Source organism: Camellia sinensis, chromosome 5 (assembly GCF_055761805.1).
Source record: "Camellia sinensis isolate YWXY chromosome 5, ASM5576180v1, whole genome shotgun sequence".
Classification (NCBI taxonomy): Eukaryota; Viridiplantae; Streptophyta; class Magnoliopsida; order Ericales; family Theaceae; genus Camellia; species Camellia sinensis.
In genome coordinates this window covers 139,457,286-139,481,107 of record NC_138965.1, presented here as the reverse complement: position 1 = coordinate 139,481,107, position 23,822 = coordinate 139,457,286, and the positions used below count along the sequence as shown (strand labels likewise).

The 23,822-nt window shown below is 33.7% G+C and overlaps 2 protein-coding genes and 1 long non-coding RNA gene across 3 annotated transcripts; 2 read left to right on the top strand and 1 right to left on the bottom strand.

The window, feature by feature from the left end:
* Positions 1-941: 941 nt before the first annotated feature.
* On the bottom strand, positions 942-6,416 carry LOC145790014 (uncharacterized). Its single transcript, XR_014328569.1, has 2 exons — positions 6,090-6,416; positions 942-1,219 (listed from the first exon to the last, which is right to left on the bottom strand). It is a non-coding gene; the product is annotated as an uncharacterized LOC145790014 (long non-coding RNA).
* Positions 6,417-10,173: 3,757 nt separating this feature from the next.
* LOC114290025 (uncharacterized) lies at positions 10,174-20,859 on the top strand. Its single transcript, XM_028233900.2, has 6 exons — positions 10,174-10,553; positions 17,592-17,664; positions 17,755-17,848; positions 18,275-18,391; positions 18,496-18,553; positions 20,075-20,859. The coding sequence occupies exons 1-6, from the start codon at positions 10,521-10,523 to the stop codon at positions 20,570-20,572; spliced, it is 873 nt and encodes a 290-aa protein (XP_028089701.2). The 5' UTR covers positions 10,174-10,520; the 3' UTR covers positions 20,573-20,859.
* A 1,325-nt stretch (positions 20,860-22,184) lies between these two features.
* On the top strand, positions 22,185-23,548 carry LOC114289959 (U-box domain-containing protein 16). The gene has a single exon (XM_028233806.2). It carries the CDS (start codon positions 22,424-22,426, stop codon positions 23,360-23,362), a length of 939 nt encoding a protein of 312 aa, XP_028089607.2. The 5' UTR covers positions 22,185-22,423; the 3' UTR covers positions 23,363-23,548.
* Positions 23,549-23,822: the final 274 nt, after the last annotated feature.

Sequence of the window (23,822 nt, the reverse complement as noted above, 5' to 3'; positions counted from 1 at the left end):
CAGTTTGCAGTTCTATTTTCTCAATTCTTGATTGAGCTTGTATATAAGAGTTGACTGCTAGTTCTCAATTTTACAGTTTATAGCAGTTTGCAGCAGCAGCAGCAGCAAATTGGGTGTAGATGTGTCCATCCGAGTGCTTGTTGTTGTTGTTAACTAATATCTAATAAAAGGTCCATAATTGCTCATGTATAATCAATTTAACTCATACAAAGAGAGTTTTGAATATTAATTAAGTTCCCATAACTTAGGAAATTTCAATCTATAAATTTTAATTTCATTCCCAAATCCAAATTTACATATCCAAATAAAGTTTAATTGGAGTTAAATCACATAACTTTTTTTTGGGGGGGAGGGGTTCAATCAGTCATAGATTAATTTCAAATAATTATTATATCAATCAAGACAATCAAAATCCAACAATATCTTTAAAGTCAACAATTTACAAACTCAATAACAATCACATGAAGAACTACATAAAACCCGATCGAACTATACTCCATAAAAGTTAAACAACAACCTCAAACTACATAGTATTGCTATATCAATAGGCCAAAAATCCTTACTCACCTACCCATTGTCGTTTACCCATCGTATTTTTAATGATGACATGGATAGAAGAAAAACTTTCACACATAACTTTCACAAATTGTTGAAAATATTGCTATAAAATACAATATACTGATATAATATCTACTTGTAGCCAATGTTATTGGCATCTTAGCATAAACTAGAATTTTTTTTTTCTTTGAAAACAGAAATAAAAAATTCCATAATTTTTTTTTTTTTTTTTTGTGATGGATGTTATATACAACATTTTTGTTTCACCAAACTTTTCATTCCTTGGTGAGTTCTCATATATAATAACATGATAAATTTCAAATATAGTGGTTTTTGTAACGCCCCAATTTTCATGTCCAAATGATAATACAATAGTCATGCCCTTTTAAAGTAAAACTGGTAATAAATCCTCATACTTGCATTACATGATGTAAATAGTCTTCATGCAGTAATACAATTAATCCAACAACAATTAATTAAACAACAAATACCCCCAATGGTTTACAAGTTTCCAAGGCTTGAGCCTGGTTACACAAAACGGTTATTCAAACCCACACATACAAAGCCCTTGGCTTACAATCAGAGTCACAGCAAATGAGCACATTATGCTCTCTGCACACACTTCCACGCCTTCAGTTAGGCAGAATCACCACATCTTTTCCTGCACAAAAATCCCTTAGGGTGAGCATAAAGCCCAATAGGAAATTCTTAACAAAATATATACATTTTATACAAGTCTCATGAGATGAAATGCTTATGCCATGCCATGCCTTTTTTAAGGTAAAACACACCTTCATCTTTTGAAAACCAACATGCTCAATGATATCATGCAATTTCAACTGTTCAACATTTATCAAATTTTATTCGAGGGGTGATAAATACAACTCTGGTAATCCCTAGGTCCGTATCTGCAAGTAGTCTATACAAGTACTACCAATTTGTCATTTTTACCGGTATTAACCGGAAGTCTTGACACCCATAATCTGTCATTTTTACCAGTATTAACTGGAAGGCTCGACACCCATAATCTACACTACCTTGCGAGACTTGCCATTGTATTTACTCCAAAACCAATTCATGAAAACTTGTTTCTCAACATTCTTCACTCAATGCAAAGTTTTCAAATCAAATTTCAAAGCTCTTCATTATCAATGAATTGGTATGCCAATGTATCAATTAATGCAATGCAACATTTTATCCATTTTTAATTCTTCCACACAATATTTCCATTGTGATCAAAGTTTCCATCTCTCCTTTCAATACAATTTCACAAGATAAATAAATACATTTATTTATATTCATCCAAAGGATAACATAACTCCCACATTTCAAGCCATCTCAACCATTTCCCATATTCCATGAAAATATTATTTATATAAATATAAATAAGCAATTTTCCAACATCCATTTATTTTGACATACAAAATAAATATAACACACCATCCATGATTTCTCAACATCTTTTTAAAACTCCTATTTTCGAAGTTTTCTTACCAAAACAATTCATCTCCAAAACATTTGAAGAAATCTCACCAAAAACATCTTTTTTTAATCAACATAGTTCAAAACCTCCAATTTCTATCTCAAAGGATCAAATAGTAAACCCACTTTCAAAATCACTCTTTTTCTTGAATCAACAATCAATTTTTTTCAAAAGCTATCAAAGGATGATTTCGCAAATCATCTAGATCTTACAAAAATATATATATAACTCAAAGAAAATCCCTACCTTAAGTGTAGAAGACAGACAAGCAAGATCAAAACTCCAAAGATGACGAAACCAACTCTTACTTGGATCAACACGAAGCCCTTAAAGCCCTCTGCCTTATTCTCAAAGACACTAGGGTCAAGAACACAACGGATCTAGATGAAATCTTAGAGAGAATGTGTATTCTAGAGAGAGAGTATGAAAACCTGCGTTTTTGAAGAGTTTTAGAGAGAGAGTGAGCTGCAAAAGTGTTCTGAAATGTTTTATTCACGATCTGATATAAACAGGCTCGCTCAAGTAGAGGAGTTGTCGCTCGAGCGACCAGACACAACAAGTCGCCTCGCTCGAGCGCAAGAAGCGTCGCTCAAGCGTAGAATGCAAAGCTTCAGGTCTGTCACCAACGCAGACGCACGCTCGAGCGCAAGAAGTCTCATTCGAGCGAAGAAACAATTTCACAAGGCTCGCTCGAGCTCAAGAAGCCTCGCTCGAGCGAAGAAATAGATTACACAAGGCTCGTTCGAGCACAAGAAGCCTTGCTTGAGTGAAGAAGCCAAAATCTGGGCATCAACGTTCTAGACCAACAAACAACCAACCCGTTCCAAACACGCCCAACATAATCCAACACTCAAATACAAAGAGTTAAAGGAAGGAAACAGGACATAGACAACAGTATACAATCACGGAATCCGTGTCTGGAACACAACGAAAGTCGGGGTAAAATCGAGATCGTTATAGTTTTCTTTATGTGTATATATATAAATATAATATAGATATAGATATAGATACAAATACAAATATTAAAAAAACTCACAAGAAAATAGTATACAAGTATAGTAAGAGTCAGCCACTCTTAGTGGCAATTTATCAAGCACCTAAGAGGAATAAATAACATACACCAATGCAAGATATCAGAGAAACTATGACCCTATACAACCTCACCAACTATGTATACAATTTCAAACATTGTACAATACAAAACTAAAATATTTGACCCACTTTTTACTGGGCTAGAAAATTGAAGAAAATCCTTTAAGAAGATGAAAAACTCATTTCAACTTCATACTAAAACCCATTGTGTTTTTAATGATGGCATGGATAGAAGAAAAACATTCACTCACAACTTTCACAAATGGTTGGAAATATTGCAATCAAATACAACGTACTGATATGATATCTACTTGTAGCCAATGCTATTTGGCATTTTAGCATAAACCAGAATTTTTTTTCTTTGAAAACAAACAAAAAAAAATCCATATTATTTTATTTTATTTATTTTGTGATGGCTGCTATATATAACATTTTTGTTTCACCAAACTTTTTATCTCCTTGGTGATTTCTCATATATAATAATATGATAAATTTATTTATCTAAAAAAATGATAAATCTCAAATATAGTAGTTTTCTTTATGTATATATATAGGTATAGATATAGATACAGTTATTAAAAAAAACTCACAAAAAAACAATATACAAGTATAGTAAGAGTCAACCACTCTTAGTGGCATTTTATCAAGCAGCTAAGAGGCATAAATAACAAATATAAATGCAAGATATCAGAGAAACTGTGGCCCTATATAACCTTACCATCTATGTAGACAATTTCAACAATCCAAATAATACACTACTATTCAAAAACATTGTACAAAACTAGAATGTTTGACCCAATTTTTTCTGGGCTAGAAAATTGAAGAAAATCCTTCAAAAATATGGAAAACTCATTTAAACTTCATACTAAAACCCATTGTGTTTTTAATGATGGCATGGATAGAAGAAAAAATTTCACACATAACTTTCACAAATGGTTGGAAATATTGCCATCAAATACAATGTACTGATTGGCTTTGCTATATATGGACACTCGCAAAAAAAAAACATTTGTGATACAACAAGAAGGACCTTGTCCATACAAACAGAATTCAGTTGGAATTGTTCATTACAGCCCTTCTTTATTGAAACTTATTCATGCAGGTGTTGCAACCCATAATTGAAATCGAAAATGGGCAGAATGTGAATGCTTTTGGGAAAAGAAAATAGTTTTTGATGCAGCCTCTTGATCAAAGAGAACATGTGCAAAGCGATAACGATATTATGCCGCGTCGCTTAAAAGAACCGAGAGCGACAACATAGATACAGGGCTCGAAAACGCATTGAAGCTGATATGAAGAAAGCAAATACTGCAAACAACTCAACTCCACCGGAAGTAGAGGTGCAAGTAAGTGGGATTCTCGACAATTATGTGATGAGAATTCATTGTCAACGAGATTGGAAAAAGGCGCAAGAATGGCCACCCATGCAGCAAAGAAACAAGAAGTTATATCAAACTATCCTGTTATTGCTGGTTTGATCTCAGCCAATGAAATCCAATCAACCTTGTTTCCCTCAGGTGCTGAAGCAATGCCACCAATAGAAAGTGAATTTCATTCAACGTTGAATTCTCATGAGCAGAATAATATTGAAAGAAGTGTTACACCTGCCCGAAGACATTGGAAAGCAGATGCAAGAAAAAGAAAAGCCGAAGTTTAGAGATCAATGTTTAGAGATATTAATCAAGTGCCAGCAGCGAGCAACGACTAACTAATTCTCAGTGGGAAGATATCTAAAATAGCAATGGCTGCATTGCTCATGATGTTATGGTAAGTCTTGTGTGTGTTGGACTTCGAGTAATGGTTATTTTTTGCAAAATCATTTTTAACTTATGTGATTGCAGATGTGTTTCAGTCACAAGGAGCAAAGCACCAGAGGATAATAGCAGTGCCCGTGGTTAGAGAAGTCAGGTCAGTGGTCATGAACAATTTAAAGATAATATGTTAATGTAATGCCTAGCATAAACTATAATTTTTTTCTCTGAAAACTGGAAAAAAAAAAAATCTAGAATTTTTTTGTCATTGTTGCTATATATAACATTTTTTTTTTCACCAAACTTTTCAACACCTTGGTGCTTTCTTATATATAATAACATGATTAATTTCACATATAGTGGTTTTCTTTATGTATATATATAATGATACAGATATAGATATAGATACAGAAACAGATATCAAAAAAACTCACAAGAAAACAATATACACATATAGTAAGAGTCAGCCACTCTTAGTGGCATTTTATCAAGCACCTAAGAGGCATAAATAATATATACCAGTGCAAAATATATCAGAGAAACTATGACCCTATATAACTTTACCACCTATGTAGACAATTTCAACAATCCAAACAATACACTAATATTCAAAAACATTGTACAATACAAAACCAAAATGAAAATTGAAGAAATCCTTCAATGTACAAATGTGGTTTGCTATATAGGTCCATATGTCAATAATTCACATCATCCGTGGATAAAAGATACATCAAATATAATCCACATTGTTGACGTATCTTGCAACTAGCAAATCTGTCAAAAGGTCGAGATTAAGTGTGGTTGGCTTAGTTTTGACAAGTTGAGTTAAACTGACGATGCTGGTTTGGTACCTGGCCCAGCCATCAAGTTTAATTCACAGGTCTTGGTGTTTGATGATATTTTCATGGCTTGTTCTTGGGGAGAGGGGTACCAAACTAGCAATGGTTAATGTACCATTGCAACTTCATACTAAAATCATAGAAATGGTTAATGTACCTCTCACTAAATTAAAACCAAATCATCCCAAAAAAAAAAATTCACATTTCTCATTTACTTTCCTACAATTTCTCAGTAGGCAAGCATATCTCATAATAACAAAGCACTGAGTGTTTCTTCTTCTTCTGTTTTTTTTTTTTTGGTTCAATTTTCTGAAAAACAAAAAAAATTAACCTAAACAGAAAGAAGTACATAAAACATCAAATTACCCGATAAACTTCAACGATGAAGAACAGAGCTTCAACTCTCTACAGCTCAAATCCAGTAAATCGACCAACTCGTCCAATCGGAGACACAAACTTGCCAAATCAAAGGCAAAAACCTAAAACGAATTCCAAGTGTTTTCTAGGGTTTTTTTTTATGCTCGATTTGTGATTTTACTTAGAAGAAATACAACGCAAGAGAGGGGGTCGTGCAAGAGATGGAAACTGAATGGAAAAATAGCAATTTAGAGCGCCAAATTTTTCACGATTTCTATAGCATTCATTCTTTGCTATAACCTGCAGAACAAAGTTCCGTATTAGGCAACCTTTAATATTGTTTTTCAACTGCTATTAAAATATAAAAAATTGCTATAAAAAAGTAAATGTTATTATTCAAAAATCTTTTACAGTATTTATTAAAAAGTGTTATGTATTCCTTTTATTTTATAACATTTATAAAAAAAATGCTATAAACAAATGTTATTAATTATACTTTTTGTTGTTAGTGGACATAATCATCACCTTTGGACAAGAATAAAGAAAAGATAAGAATATGGAAAGGTAAAGTAAAAAAGAGTTAATAAAATTGGAATAAAAGAGGTAAAAATATAATAAAATTAGTCAGGTTCGATCGGATGTTATACCAAACCTAATGCGTCTTGAATAATCACATACTATTGTTGTCATGTTTGGTGATTCATGAGGCAATCTACCCTTTCCCTTGAGGTAACTCTATGATAGGAATGAGGTATTGTCTATCTTTTATTTCATTTATTGAGCTCTCGTCCCATCTTTTTTAAAGTCATCATGCAACAAATTTTTCAATGATTGATGATTTGATAATTGAATTCGCTCCTCCCTTGATCATTTCCATGATAGGAAAAGGGCAAAGAGGATAAACATCTCTTGAAAACACTCTGTTTTAGCTTTGTTGCAGCAAGGTATTTCCCAAAAGCAGTGGCCAGCCATCATTCTGTATGGCCGACAACTATCTCATGCTGGCCGACTAGCTATTTTGTATAGGCAGTGGCATTTTTATAGTAGAACATAGCAGAATCTGAGGCCAGAATAGAATAATTTTCTGACTGCAAACAGAGCTGATCCTGGCAGCAAACAAAGAGATTTCTGGAGGGTGTTTTCTGTTGTGCGCATACCGTTCCTCGATTCTCATCTGAGTCAATTAGATTGAATATTCATACTTTCTAATAATTTGTAATTAATTACTTAGTTGCTTAGCTTTTATTTGAACTTGTAATAATCTAGTTTATTCAATTATGTTGTAATAATTACTTTAATTAGGACATTCATTCGGACCCTCTTGTGCGAGAGCAAACTTATAACATTTTTTTTATTAGCTAAGGTCCCTCAACATTTTCACAGAAAAAATTCAACTCGGAGAAATTTCAGCCCAAACTTAGAGAAATTCTGAAATTTCTCTAGTATGATCACAGAGAAATTTCTTCTCTGTGAAAATTGAAATTTCTCTGAGTCGGAGCAAAATTTCTCTGAGACAAATTTTCTTTGTATAAATGTTGAGTGACCTTAACTAGTATGAAAATATTGTATATCTTTTATCTTATAAAATCTTAATATCATGGATCTTAAAAAAAAAAAAAAATTCTCTTAAAAAATATAATATTTGGGATTTTTTTTTTAAATTACCAAATACAAAAAATACAAAAAAAGAAAAAAAAATCAATACATTTGTATCTTTTGCTGTATTCAATAAATTTTTTAAAGATTTTTGTATAATTTTTTTTTTCTTTTGAAATATATTAAGATAGTAGTTCCAAAATGTAATTCCTAGTTTGCAAAGATAGTTTGGGCTAATTTATAAACCACTAAAAGACAAAGGGTTGTTTTATGAAGTGCAATTTTTAAAAAGACGTGTAAAAAGTAAAAAATTAATCTGACCTAAATAAGTTAAAAAGTCAACAAGATGGCTTATAATCCACTTCTCAAAAGTTAAAATAGACTAAAAAGTTAATAAGACAAAATATCACATCTGAACTATAATCATTTTATTTTATTTTCTCACAAAACTACAGAAAATCCCAAAGTTTATCCAAAACAAAACTTTTTAATCAGACTAAAATACTAAAAATTCAAACATCAGACGAAAAAATTCATCCCAAATGACCCATTAGCTAATAAAATGTCATTTTTTTAACACCCAAAGCATAAATTATAGCATTATTTTCTAGAATGCTAAAAATAAATTACCATGTTTTAAAATAAATAAAAAGGCACAATTATTAATCTATTTTTATTTTAGTAGAAATAACTGCACATGCTACACCACTGTTCAGTTATTTCCCCTTCATTCTATTGAGTAAAAATTTATCACAAGATCTTATATAAATTTGTCTTTCTCAAGTCATCTACAATCCTCCATCAAATCAGATATCAATTTCAAATTTGATGAAAAAAATGGTGAGAACTCAGCTTCAATCGTTTCATCAAATATATATCAAATGAAGGGAGAGTTACTTTTTTTTCATCAAATTAAGGAAATTTTGTCTTTTCATCAACTTTGTAGGTAACCGTTGGCCCGGACGTTCTCCCAGACAATTAAATTTTTGAATGACTTAAGTATTTTTTACTCTTTATCAAATGACAGGACGATCGGTCAAATTGATGAAAATCGTTGAAGAGTATGATATCAAATCAAATTTTTACTCAAATTTAATAAAGCGTTGGAGATGCTCTAAATGACACAAAACAAGTGTGATAGTGGGTCTACCATTTTGAAAAAACAATAAACAAATGTATTTTCCCAAAAAAAGGAAATTGGCATAAAGAAAATCTAACTCATTTTTCAAAAAATTGAGTATTTTCATTTTCCTTTGTTTTTTTGTTTTTCTGTCTGTAGTGTATTTTTAAAAATATTTTAGACAATTTTTTAAATATTTTTTAGATACACCTAATCTAGATACACTTAAAAAATAGAAAAAATTAGTCAAACATCTCTTTCAAACTTTGTATAGTAAGAGAAGTCCAAGATATTTTTTTTTTATTCGCTAAGGTCCCTCAACATTTTCACAGAGAAAATTTGACTAAGAGAAATTTTGCCCAACTCAGAGGAATTTCACCCGACTCAGAGAAAATTTGGTCCAAACTCAAAAAAAAATTTGAAATTTATCTAGTATGATCACAAAGAAATTTCAAAATTCTCTGTAAAAATAGAAATTTCTCCGAGTTGAGGCGAAATTTCTTTGAGTCGAATTTTCTCTGTAGAAATGTTGAGTGACCTTAACTAGTATGAAAATATTATATGCCTTTTATCTTATAAAATCTTAATATTAGATGTCTTTAAAAAAATTCTCCTAAAAAATATAATATTTGTGACTTTTTTTAAAAAAATTACCAAATACTGAAAATACATAAAAAAGAAAAGAAAAATTAATCACTTTGTTTGGTTCTGGTTTTCTAAAAACAGTTTTCAAAAAATTCTATTTTTTTATTTTTTGTATTTTAATGTTTTTAATGAATTTTTTTAATATTTTAAGCCATTTTTTTTAATTGTTAGACACACCAAATATAAATACACTAAAAAATATGAAAACTCAATACATTTTTTGTATTTTTATGTATTTATTAATTTTTTGAAATATTTTTTTACAAATATTTTATTATTTAGATACATCTAAGTAAGATGCATCTAAAAAAGTAAAAAAAATTGCTTAAAATTTAAAAAATATTTACTAAAAACAAAAAAATACGAAAAACTAAAAACTTGGTTTTCAGAAAACTGAAACCAAACACGCTGATTATATTTTTATCTTTTGTTGTATTCAATAAATTTTTTAAAGATTTTTGTACAATTTTTTTCTTCTTTTAAAATATATCAAGTAGATCTAAAATGTACATAAAATTAAGTAAAATATTTTTAAAAAGTTATTAAAAATGAGTTAGACCAAATAGAGAACAAACTTTTTTTATTTTAATTTATATTTTAACTAATAAAAAATGAAGGGTTATATTTTAACTAGTAAAAAATGAAGGGTATGTTATGATTAGAATTGCTCAAAGAGAAAAAAATTAAAAAAGATTTTAATAAAAATATTGATAAAATGATTGGAATTAAGAGAATGATTGGAATTAAAGAGTATTATTTATTTATTTATTTATTTATTACTCGGAATAAACAAAACAAAACTTATGGAATAATTTATAGTCTGTGTGAAAGTCGCGCAGATAGGTATTCGGAGCCAGGTATCGCATCAGATCTGAAAATACCTTGAGATTGCACGCACGACATCATGCCTGCAAATGATTGTCGAAATGCTTCTTCTACTTCTTCTTATGTTTGATTCGCTTCGATTTCGCTTAGATTTTCTTTGCCCTTTCTTCCTATTTTAATCTATTTTTATGTTTTTGTTTTTTCCCCTAAAATTTGTATATTTATAAAATATCAAATGGCCCAAAACTGACACCATGAAGAAGAAGCTCGATACCCGTTTTCCCGCTGTAAGTTTCTCTCTCTTCCTTTCCTATGTTTTTCATTTTTGCATCTGCAATCGATGCAGATGCGTATATGATTTTGAATTTTTGTGTTTTTGGGGGTTTGTTTTGTGTGTGTACCAAATAAAGTAGATGGGTGTTTCTTATTGGATTTTGTGGAATCTGGGTTATGCTTTGTATAGAGTTTATGATTGCTGATTGTTAGCATGACTGTGACATTAGGGCTTTAATTTCTAAAATTTGAAGTTATTTATGTATGTGTTTGTATTTGATTTGGGTGTTCTATGCCAGTATGAAAATGTTTGAGAACCCTAAACAGCTGCCTCAATTTGACCCCAACTTTTGATTTGTCACACACTCCACCATATAGGTCCCAACTCCCTTTCTACATCCTTGTGAGTCTAAATTTTTGGACTTTAGCATTTCTCATGGAAGTATATGATTGTGTTATGTTTTGCTTTGAATTTCGGATGGATTGTCTATGGCATTGTTATTATTAGGATTTTCATTGCTTTGGGTAGGTAGGTAGTAATTTTGATTGTGTATTTGGTTTTTTTATAAAAATTTCATATTTTTTTTGTAGGAGAATCAAATACTCTTTTTTTTTTTTTTTTTTTTTTGGATGAGTAAGAATTTACTACACAAGGCACATGCACAATCCGTATGCAAAGATAAAAACCTGTACCCTCAATACAAAAACAACCTATTCTGAAACCTCTATAAAATTCAAAATTTGATCTAAATGATAGTTGAGGATATGGTTTCTAGGATTAATTATGATGATTGAGCAAAAGAGGTCATAGGTAGGATAAGTTATAAATGGAGATAACAAGTTGGAATTTTCATGGCCTTGGGTCTAGGAGTAGGAGAAGTGCGGTGAAGGATACTTTGATCAAGAATAATCCAGATATTGTAATCTTTCTAGAAAGTAAAATTGAAAATTTTTTAGGAGCATTTGGCGGGGCTTGGAATAGGAGTTAGGAGGCCTTATCTTTCAGTAGTAGATCCTTGGGGGATTTTGATTGTTGGGGATGATAGGGTGGTCGGTAAGCTACAAGTAGTATTTAGGGTGTTTTTTGTCTATACGGTTTAGAGACTTTGATGACAACGATGAGTGGCTTAGTTTATGGGGGTCTATGGTCCTAAGTCATAGGTTTAGATGGTTGTTTGTTGGAGTTAATTGGTTTGTTTGGGTTGTGTCTGCCAAATTGTTTTGGGAGGTGATTTTAACGATAATGGATTTGCTTCAAAAAAGTTGAATGGGGATCTCAAGGCGTATGAGAAATTTTGATGCTTTTATTACGAATTGTGAGTTGGTTGATCCACATTTGTTGAATGCTTGTTTTACTCGGTCTAATTTTCAGGAAAATTTAGATTATGATAGATTTGATAGTTTTTTATTTTCTTTAGATTGGAAGGAGAGGTTTCCTAATGTGAGTCTGGAGATTCTTCCTAGTAGTTTATGATCATAAACCAGTGGTATTGGAGAATTGTCCTTTTAAGTGGAGTCCTACTCTGTTTAGGTTTGAGAACATGTGGTTAGCATGGTTGTTAAAATCGCAATCCGGATCGTAGGAAACGATCCAAATCGTTGTAGGATCGATGTTATAACAGGATCGCATGGGATCGTGTAGGATCGTAGGTAGGATCGCGGGTAGGATCACAAGTAGGATCGTAGATTTTATGATTTTTCACCTTATTTTTAATATGTATCATTTTAATTTTTATTTTTATCTTTTTTTTTAATAGAAAGTAGGATCTTACGACTCTCGATCCGATTCTACGATCCGATCCACCAGACCCTCTCACCGATCCTACTTAGGATCCCGATTTTAACAACCTTGGTGGTTAGAGAATCAATTGCTTAAGAAATGATTTAGGGAGTGCTTGGGATTCTTGTAGGATTTTTTTTTTTTTTGGGGGGGGGGGGGGGAGTGTTAGGTTTGAGAACATGTGGTTAGAGAATCAATTGCTTAAGAAATGATTTAGGGAGTGCTTGGGATTCTTGTAGGATTCATTTTTTTTTTTGACTTTGGTGGATTAGGGTTGAAAACTTGCAATCAAGAGGTTTTTGACTTTGGTAGTTTGAACAAAGAGAAAAATGGGATTCATAATTAGAATGTTGAGTTGGATATTATTGAGGAGAGAGATGGTTTTGATGAGGCACTTAGATTAGAAAGTAGGGATTTAAAGTCTTAGTTTGAAGTTGTTTTATCGAAGAAATTTCTTTGACTCAAAAAATCTAAATTTAAATGGTTGAAATAAGAGTATAATAATTCTAAATTGTTTCAGAAAGTTGTAACTGGTAGAAGGAAAATTGAAGTTTATTAGATTGGAAGTAGGGTCGGTTTTGCCTATGGAGAGGGGGAATTATTGCAAATGAAATTTTTTCTTTTTTTCTTTTTTTAATTATTACTACTTGTATGGGGTGGGGTAGTTTGGGAATCGATGGAATGGTTTGGTCTCCCATTGGTGCAGATAAGTTTAGATGGTTAGAAAGGCCATTCGAAGAGGAGGAAGTTAGGAATGTTGTTTTTGAGTGTTAGGGGGATATGCCCCTGGGGCTTGATGGATTCACCTTAGCTGTTTTTTAGGTTTGTTTGGATGTTATAAATAAAGATTTGGTGTAGGTTTTTGGTGAGTTTTTTAAAGGTGGAATTGTTAACTCTTGTACCAACGCTACTTTGATTTGCTTGATTCCTAAGAAGGATAATTCATTAAAAAGTTTTGACTGAAGTTTTATCTTTAAGATTGAGATCGGTTTTGGGGATATTGTTTCTATGTCTCAAGGGCATTTGTTGAGGGGTGTCCAATGTTGGATGTAGTTTTAATAGCAAATGAGGTGGTGGAGGATTATAGAAGTCTAACAGGGAAGGTTTTGCTTTTAAGGTTGATTTTTAACAAAAGCATATAATCAAGTGGATTAGGGTTTTTTGGATTTTGTCATGCTAAAAAAGGGTTGTGGAGCAAGAGGAAATTTGTGCCCTCTTCTTGGAGGAAATGGGTAGAGTGTGCCATTCGTCCTCTTTTGGGCTTCGGTTTCTAAACCTTTTAAGGGGATCCTACTTTTTTTGATTTATAGGGATTGGAATGCAGTATGTAATTTATAGTTTGTGATCTCGATCAATTTATGCTCTCTTCTTTTCTTTCTTTATTTTGATGGAATCCACCACTCTATTGTCGTGGATTAAAAAAAAAGAAAAAAGAAAAAAGAAAAAAGAGATGGAGGAAATGGATTAATGGATGCTTGTCTTTGTGAAATTTTTTAGTTATAGTCAATGGTAATGCGGGTGGTTCTTTTAAGGCATCTAGGGGGCTTCGACAGGGTTACCTGTTGTCTCTCTTTGTGTTTACTTCAATGGTTGACGTTTTGGGAAGGTTGGTGATAGAGCAAAGGAGATCAGTTTGGTGGATGGTTTTAAGGAGAGGATTTATGTTTCTCATTTACAATTTTCTAGAAGTGGGCATTGATTACAATTCTGGTAGGGGTGGTGAACTATAAAGCACGGACACCTCTCCGAGGGCTACGTATCAATGTCAGACATGCGTCGAACATGGGCACAGACACACGTTGGGCACGCGGTGAACACATGTCCGACACGCAGTAGAAGGTGTCCGTTTTTTTTTTTTTTTTTTTTTTTTTTGCAGCCGGACAAGTAATGGACACATTTGGGACACGTTCGGGACACCGCGGGGTGAAAATCATAATTTATGAAACTTCAAGTGAGGGTCAATTTGTAAAAAAGAAAAATTAAAGCAAACAGATCAATTTGTAACCTAGATATCAAATAGAGAGAACAGAAGAGACTGAGAGAATGGCTTGTCGAGCACACTTGGTCGCTTGTCACTGTTTAGTCGTCGCTCGTCGGTGGTCGGTGGTCAACCGTTGCTGGTCGCTGCACAACTTCGATCTTCTTCTTCGTTTGGATCTTCTTCTTCTTCTTCGATCTTCTCTCTCGTCTCTCTTAGTCGCTCTCTCTCTTCTGCTCTGCTCTTGGACTTTTCTTTTCTTTTCTTTTTTCTGTTCTTTTATATGCTAATTGTAACACCTCCCTCTCTCTTACTCTCGCCTCCCCTCTCTCTTATTTTTTTTTTCAATTTTATTTTATTTTTTCTTCTCTCTCTGCCTCTGTTATTTAATTATATTCTTTTTTTTTTGTTGATTACTTTTGTTAATTTTAATGATATGTGTTTATTAATTTTATTATAGGAACAAATTTTAATAGTGTTATTTTGTATTTTTTAATTACCTTTCAATTATTATTTATTTTTTTTATAATTTTATGACATATAATAAATAAATTTAATTATATATACTGAACGTGTTCCTAGCGTGTCGTGTCTCTCATTTTTTGAAAATTTGCGTGTCTGTGTGTCCATGTTGTGTCACGTGTCCGTGTCCGTATTTCATAGGTGGCGACAGTGTTTTAAAAAGCGCGCTTAGGCGCGCGCCTAAGCTCAAGGCGAGGCAAGGCGCAGCTTTGCGCCTCAGTCATGGTGAGGCGAGGCGACACAGGTGAAGCGCTGCCTAGACGATGAGGCGAGCGCCTTGTGCGCCTCGGCTTTCTTCCACTCCCAGGTTCTGCTCTCTTCTCCTCTTCTTCTCTTCTCTTCTCTTCTCTGCTTCTTCTCCTCTCTCTGCTTCGTTTCTGCTTCGTCTTCTCTTTCCTTCTTTCTGTCTTCTTCTCGCTCCTGCTTCACGATCGCTCTCTCTCTTCTGCTTCATTTCTGTTTCACGATCGCGTGCTCTCTCTCACTCGCCTTCTCTCTCGCGATCGCGATCGCGATCTCTCTCTTCTGCTTCGTTTCTCGTTCATGATCACTCTCTCTCTCTCTCGCGCGATCTATCTCTCCCTTTTATTTTCTGTATTCATATATATATATATATATATAATATTATATAATACCGATTATATAATATATAATATATAATCTACAATATACTTATAATATATAAAATATAATTGATTTATATATATAATATTATACCATACCTATTATACAATATATAATATACTTATAGATAATATATAAAATAATAATTAAATAAATTAATTATATATATATATATTAAAAATTAATATTTTGCTGAATAGATAATAATAGATAATAAATAAATAATAGATAATAATATACATATTAAATAAATAAATTAAAAAAAAATTAATAGATAATAATATACATATTAATAGATAATAAATAAATTAAATAATATATATATTAAAAAATTAATTTTTTTTTTCTTATTAAAAAAATTAATAATATACATATTAAATATTTGTTTATATTAGAAATTGTGCTTTATTAATATTTTGCTTAACTTCTATAACTTGCGCCTCGCTTTGGTGAGGCGCGCGCCTCGCCTCACGCCTCGGGGCTTAGGCTCCAGGTGACCTTGGCGCCTCGATGCGCCTAGGGCTTTTTAAAACACTGGGTGGCGAATAGGTTAAAAATATGATGAGGGACTTTTTGTGGGAGGGAAGTGCTGAAGGGAGGAATGATCATTGGTTAGTTGGGAGGTGGTCTCTCTGCCAAGGAATAAAGGGAGTCTTGGGTTAGGGAATATTGTTGCTCCTCTTCTTCAAAATTCATTTTCAATAGTATTTCTGTCATTTATTTGTACCTTCTAAATTTAGGAATGAAAGGGAGGTACAGATTCACGTTGTTGGTTTCTTATTAGATAGATACAATACATCATGACTTGCACCTTTAGAAATTTTCAGAAACTTCTTTGCATGGTGTAGGACTTAAGAAATTTACTTTTTCCATTCAGTAAGGTTAGATCTCAAATTGGCTTTTGCCTAAAAGATTTGATAGGTACATTCACAGGGTGGGGACGATCAGAATGTTGAGTACTACTAATGCATAAACAGCATGATGTGGTAAATCATGTTAATGATCTAATGTCTTAAGCTATAATGGTGCTTAACTGTCGCTTGCAATTTAGGGCCTATTTGGTTGTACTTTTGTTTTATGTTTTCATTTTCAGGAGAACACATTAAACCTGTTTGGCAAATTGTTTCTAAAAACAATTTTTGTACAAAAATAGAAACGATATGAAAATGATGGCTGTTTTCGAACTTTTTATATTTTTTGTTTCTGAAAAAAGGGAAAAACAAATATGTAGAAAACTACACAACCAAATAGGCCCTTAGAGGCTTGTGTAAGTTATTACCTTCTTTAATGGTTCCTTGTGAAACCTTAAAATCCTGGCAAACTGAGAATAAACTCGCCTGGTTTGGAATTTTGTGTTCATTAAGGTTCTGAACGACATACTTCAATTCAGTTGCATTGCAAGTCACATACCTCAATGCAACAAGACTTCTAATTGAACCAACTATAAGTTGGTTTCAATTGCAAGTGTATAATTAATTGCATGTGGGTTAAATTTCGTCCGCTTCATGAGTTAGAAACAGCCATGCATTAGCTAATGTAATTTCCGCTAATGTGATGTAGAGCATAAGAAAATCAAGAAACGGTAAAATTAAAAAAGTGATAATACTTAAAAATTGCTTGGTGCCAAGCCAAACTATTCGGATAATGTGTAATCAAGATTTTATTTATGTTAGAGTCCTATTTTATAATTATTTAGACCAGGTATTAAACATTATTCAACCCTCAATCTGTTAACCCTGGTGTCATGTAAAACAAAATCTGAAGGTATTACAGTGTCCAAAACAACCCCCAAACAGCCGGTAAAACCTTGCGTTGTTATTCTAGAACCCTTACCTGTTTTGTTACACTTTTTGAAGCCTAAAATCTCTCATATTTGTACCAGTCTTCCAGCCTTTTTCATTGCTGTGTCATATTATGTTTGGGCTCCCTATTAGTAGGAGAGTATTCCTTGCACTCATCCTATGATATAATGTTTCATGAGATCATTGTTGTATCATGACATGGGGCGTCTTGGTGTTTTGATACATGGAACAATGTGATAACATGAAATAATCTGAATTCTAATTTCTTTATGTATTTTGTCTCTTTAATGAATGAGAGTTTTGTAAGTTTATCCTTGTTATCTAATAGAAATTGTTAATTTGTCAGGCCCGGATTAAGAAAATAATGCAGGCTGACGAGGATGTTGGCAAGATTGCTATGGCGGTGCCTGTTTTAGTTTGTAAGTAGTTTTAATTTTTTAGCCGTTTAGCCTTAACAACTTATTTGTATTGACTCTTCCATCACTTACCCTTCTGGAATACTGGTGCAGCTAAAGCTTTGGAATTATTTTTGCAAGACCTTTGCGATCGGACATATGATATAACCCTTCAAAGAGGAGCAAAGACAATGAGTGCGTTGCATTTGTAAGTCAAGTTTTTAGATCGTCGTCATTAATAGTCATTGCCATATGGGGAATCAAAATTGGCTATATATTGTAATCAATTATATCTCAATATTAGTGGGATAGCTTTAACCATTTATTAACCTTTTCGTGTTTTTTCTATTCAAAATGGGAAATGTTTTTATTCAAAATGACTATTGTTATCTCCAACATGGGTGCACCTGTTGGCTAGTATCTGTCAAAAGTGAAAAATATTGTGTCGTTTTTTAGGTTCATGCTTTGTGTTATGGTAATTTGGTTGCATTCTTCTGCCATATATGTTCTACAGAAAATTTTCGTTCTTTCTTTCTCTTCTTTTCTTTTTGTGTTTTTGTTTTCCTTTTTCCTCTTATGTTTTAGCCCTCCAAAGTTGAATTTCATCTGCTGAAATTCTGTGCCTGAACTGCAGAAAACATTGTGTACGAAGTTACAATGTGTTTGATTTTCTGAGGGAAATAGTTAGCAAGGTTCCCGATTATGGTCATCCTGATGCTGCTGCTGAGGATCGAACCATGTCAAAGAGAAGGTTAGAGATATATGGCTTCCGTTTTTTCCTTTGTATGTCTTTTATTCCTCTGTTATATTACCCAGACTAACTAGTTAGTTGAAAATTTTGTTCTGTCCTAACAGGAAAGCTGTAGGTGAGGAATTCAATGATAGTGATGAAGAGTCAAAGAGGAGTAGGATGGTAAGATATCCTTTCTTTGGGTGCATCCAACATAAATGGGCGACTTTAAGTACTTTTACTACAGTAAACCGCAATCTAGTGAAATGAAATCCTTTCTTCTTCTTGTTTTATTTTATTTCATTTTTAAATTTTGAAAACTTCTAATGAAGACTTGTTTTTCTTAGTAGTTTTCCAAGATTAAGTCAATATTTTTTTAGAATTAGGTCAACATTAAAAAAAACATACTTGCATGGGATCTGGAGACGAGAATGGGGATCAGGGTTATCTCCGGAATGGAAAAAAAGAATTGGTCTTTAAGTATTTTATTTTATTTTATTTTATTTTTTTGGGGGTCTCCATTATCATTGACCAACTTGTGTGTTATGGCACGCTTCTCCATTAGTTGGGGGCTGTTGTGGCATGCTTCCCTGTGTGTTATTGTGGTCTGTTGGTTTGAATCCCAATCTGAATTATCAGATCCAATTAAAACAAGATGGTCAATGTTTATGTATTTTTTTATGCTACCTCGTAAAAAAGAGGGTGCCTCAATACATGAGGCTCCCGCTAAAGCGGGTGTGGTGTACACAACCTTACCTCCATATTTGGAGGCTGCTTCCATGACTCATACTTGTGCCGTTAGAGATGCTAACAGCCTTAACCGCTCGGTGAAGGCTCACTTTTTATTCTAATAGAACACATTATATAAAGTAGTTTTATATGTGGATATGAATCTACTATTGAAATCAAAATTAATTATTTGGGATTCTTCATGTTTTGATTCAAGCTGAGTTAATAATTTAATTTGATTTTTGAATTTGGTAGATGAACCCTACCATTTATAGTCCCAACTGTTGGTGTATTCATCCCTGAATTCCAATAGATCTTCATAAGCAAAGATCTCATGTTCTTCAGACATATCCCCATCCAACTCCCCTGGAAAAATTAACAATGAAATAGGATGACACAAGTAAATAGACGTGCATCTTTTGGTTCGTTTGACACGATTTTCCTTAAGAAGTGGCAAATTAAATATAATGTACTTTTGATCTTAAAGTACCGTAAGACAATAATCTTGTAGATTCATTTGTTTAATAAGAGCATTATAGTAGCCCGTGTACCAAACATGCATGCGTTGTATTTAATATTTAATGATATGTACAATGCAGTCACTTGTACCCAAAATAAATATTAAAAACAATGAAGAAAAAAGTGTAATTGAGTCAAGGTCATTACATGTGAAGGAAACAATATTTTTCACGAGGAACGTGTCTTGTTTTATATATTTGTAAAAAATACAAAAAGTGTAAACTGTGCATGGATTAAGAAAACGAAAGTGCATAAGTGTTTTTATGATTAGAGGATCGATGACTTCCTTTCAATCTTCCATGGATGATCAACTCTCTTCCTGTTAGATTTGTCCAGTTATCTATCATGTCGCCTCTAATCCGAATTCTCCAGTAATATCTTCTTCTTGATTCTTGTTTTTATTTGACTATGAAACCAACCAATAATTATCGAGCAATTGTCACTTGTTTGCTGCAGCATGACATAATAAGCCACGCAAGCAGCGGTGGCAGGGGAAGAGGAAGGGGTCGAGGAAGAGGCCGTGGCCGTGGAGCTCGAGTTTCACATAGAGAGCATGACGTCGACATCGACTGTTGCACTCCCGCTCAGCACAGCAGCAAGCAAACTTTGATTCCCGGGAAGCCAACAACAGATCATGATGGTCTGGAGTCGAAGGAAATAGCAAAGGAGAATTCTGAAGTTTCTAACGGTGTGAATCCAGCAGGTAGAAATTTTGATCTGAACACTGAATTGAATGATAATACCGATAAAGCATCGTCTGGAGCAGCAACAGCAGCAGCAGCACCACCACCACCAGCGGCGTGTGCTTCGTCAACAGGGCCCACTGAAGTTAGAAGCGAAGAATATCCCGGTTGGTCGATTTCTGAGATGGACGGAATGACGATTGACCCTCTTCGATTTGCGCAACTCAATTCGAGGTTGGATGAGGATGAAGATTATGATGAAGAGGGCTAGAGGGGGTTAGCTAAGCATTAAAAATATAGGCCGAAGCTAAGCTATGAAGGAAACAAAAGTAAAGATGGAGATATAAGAATAGTTTTCTTCAACCTCTCCTTATAAGGTCCTGTTTGGCTTATCTTGTAGCTGTTTTATGGTATGTTTTGTTATTTTGCTATTTTGCTAACAACAGTAGTGTAGTTTAGCTTTTCTTACTTGGAGAAATTTTAATTTGTGCATGGGACTTGTAATTGACATAAGAAGACTATGGCTGTGACAGCAGAATTAGTCATGCAACTTTATTACTCTCTCTAGAAATATGTTTGTGATTGCTGTAATAACCTTTGCAAGCCTAGTATCCATACTTGGATTGTAATAGGTTTTATTAGGTTCTCGTAGTAAAAATCTCGATCTAAAATTGGTAAAAGTTTTAGGTGAAGAAGATAGAGAAAATCCATTTGAGATGATGAAAGTTGAATACTATCCTCAAAGTAAGTTGAAAGTGAGAATGAAAGTACACGGGGTGTGGGGCTTGGCCTCCGAATTGTACGGGAGACGAGTTTCTGTCTCAACCGCTTGGGCCGAAGATTGGAGAAGTTTAGGAGAGATGAGGAGATTCAGGGTTGGTTTGGCAAGGGCTCGTTGGACTGTTTTGGCTCAATGAGCCATAAAAGACAGAATAGGCTCATGAGTCACAACAGACAAAACATCTCATCTAATTCTATAATTATTATATTCTTCTCTCACAAAAAAAATTAAAAAAGTCAAAAAGTCAAAAGCCCTTTCCAAATTAAGTTTTTGAGCCTAGGTTTATATAGTCAAAAAAGTCAAAAAGTTAAAAAGCCAACCCACTTCCCAAACAGAGGCTCAATATAAGTTCTCAGAATCAAATTAACTCCAATCTTGACAGACATTTAATCACAAGTATCTCAGCCTCTTATCTTTGACTTCATCATTTGTTACCATTCAACGTTTTTCATGGCGTTTCTCTTCATGGCCCATGGGTATGTGAATTTCTCTATTTTAAAAATAAAAAATAAAAAATTTACATAACGAATTGTGCAAGACTCGAAATCAAAGCTTTTGGTCAAAGAAATTTTTTTTTTTACCACTTAAGTAACAACACCAATGTAATATTGATTTTTTATCATTTATTTTTAATTTTATTTATTTGTACACTCCGTTTTATTTAATTAAACACATCTAATTTCATCTTTAATGATGTGGACAAAAAATAAAATTTGAGAGAAAAGAGTGTAAATATATTTTCATGTAGACCTTAATGTTGTGTTTGATTGGGGGATTTGGAGAAGGATTTGGAAAGAGAAATGAAAAAAGTAAGTGAAATGTGAATATATTATGCCTATATTTCACATAGTTTCACACACCTTTTCCCTTTCCTTTTTCAAATCCTTTCCCAAATCCCCTAACCAAACACACCACAAGTGAAATTAATAAGTCTCAATTAAAAGGTTGAATCATTTTACGTGACGTGTGTGAACCGCATATCTTATGTACTGCATACGTAATTATTAACGAGATAAGGTGGCCAACCAGAACAGCCAAGTCGATACGTCAACTAAAAAATCTTGAATTGGTCAAGCAGAAGAAATTAAGGTCGCAGAATACTTTAATGGATGGACCTATTATTCATAAAACGATCACTCATCCCTCTCCCGTCACCATTACAACCTTTGACAATTTTCATGCACCGACAAATTATAGTAACTTGGATTGCAAAATTGTCTCTATCACAAATAAAAAAACACAAGCTTTGTTTTGAAAAAAAAAAAAAACATCAGCAAATTTATAGAACAGAACTGAACTGAACTGAACTGAGCAGAGCAGAGAGGTTGCAGAAACTTGAAAATGGAGGTGAAGAGACGAACAGCGAAGACTCTGGTGGCGAAGCTGAGCTCAGTGTCCGAACAGTCTCGCAAGGAAGCTCTCTCTGAGCTCCGACTCATCACCAAGCACGACCCCCTAAGCCGACCCCTCATCGCCGACGCCGGAGCAATCCCTTTACTCGCCAACACCCTCTATTCTCCCTCCTCCACCTCCCAAGACAACGCCACCGCCACCCTCCTCAACCTCTCCATCTCCTCCCCGGAAACCCTCATCTCCACCCGCGGCCTCCTCGACGCCCTCTCCCACTCCCTCCGCCGCCACTCCTCCTCCTCCTCCGCCGCCGCCGCCGCAGCCGCCACCCTCTACAGTCTCCTCACCGTCGACGATTACCGCCCCATCATCGGCTCCAAGCGCGACATCGTCTACGCCCTAATCGACATCGTCAGAAACCCTAATTCGCCCTCGAAATCGATCAAGGACTCTCTCAAGGCCCTGTTTGGGATCTCTCTCTACCCGCTTAATAGATCCACGGTGATTGAATTGGGGGGAGTGAATGCTCTGTTCTCGCTGGTGATGAAGGAGGGGAGAGTTGGGTTGGTGGAGGATGCTACGGCGGTGATTGCGCAGATTGCTGGGTGTGAAGAGGCCATTGATGGGTTTCGAAAGGTTTCAGGGATTGGAGTTTTGGTGGATTTGTTGGATCCGTTGACGGGGTCGAGTGGGAGGACGAGAGAGAATGCAGTGTCGGCGTTGTTGAATTTGGTGAGATGTGGAGGGGAAAAGGTTGCGAAGAATGTTGGAGAAATGGGGTTTGGGGTTTTTGATGGAATTGGGGAAGTTGCAGAGAATGGGAGTGAGAAAGGGAAGAGCAAAGCCATTGAACTGTTGAAGATTCTCTTGAAGGTTGTTGATGATGATCATCATCATCATCATCACTCTTCTCATGAATTAAATACGTGAGATTGTTGTATTCATTTGTGTGGTTTTAGTGTCCATTTGATATGAGGTTGGAATTGAATTTTGTAGTGGTGGTGTATCATAATAAGGTTGTTATGTTTCCAATATCAAGATATGATCATGTATCCTTCTACTAGTTTGCTAAACAATTAATTTAAAATAAGTTTATAAAAAAAATTAATTCTAAAAGGGTTAGTTTATTTATTTATTTTATCATTAGTTAAAATTTACACGCGTAATTTATTTTGTAGAACTCTTTACGTATATTATTCAAATAAAAAAATTATATTAATTCAATCAACATAACCTATTACAAAGATCTATAAAATGCAAATAAAGACTCTACTTTACAGAGTTTGTATGTGTCAAGAAAAAAATGTTATTCGACATCTTTCACCAAACATTGAGCAAAATAATCAATTTTGGAGTTTTGTAAGAACGCTAGAGGAGTTTTAAATATTTT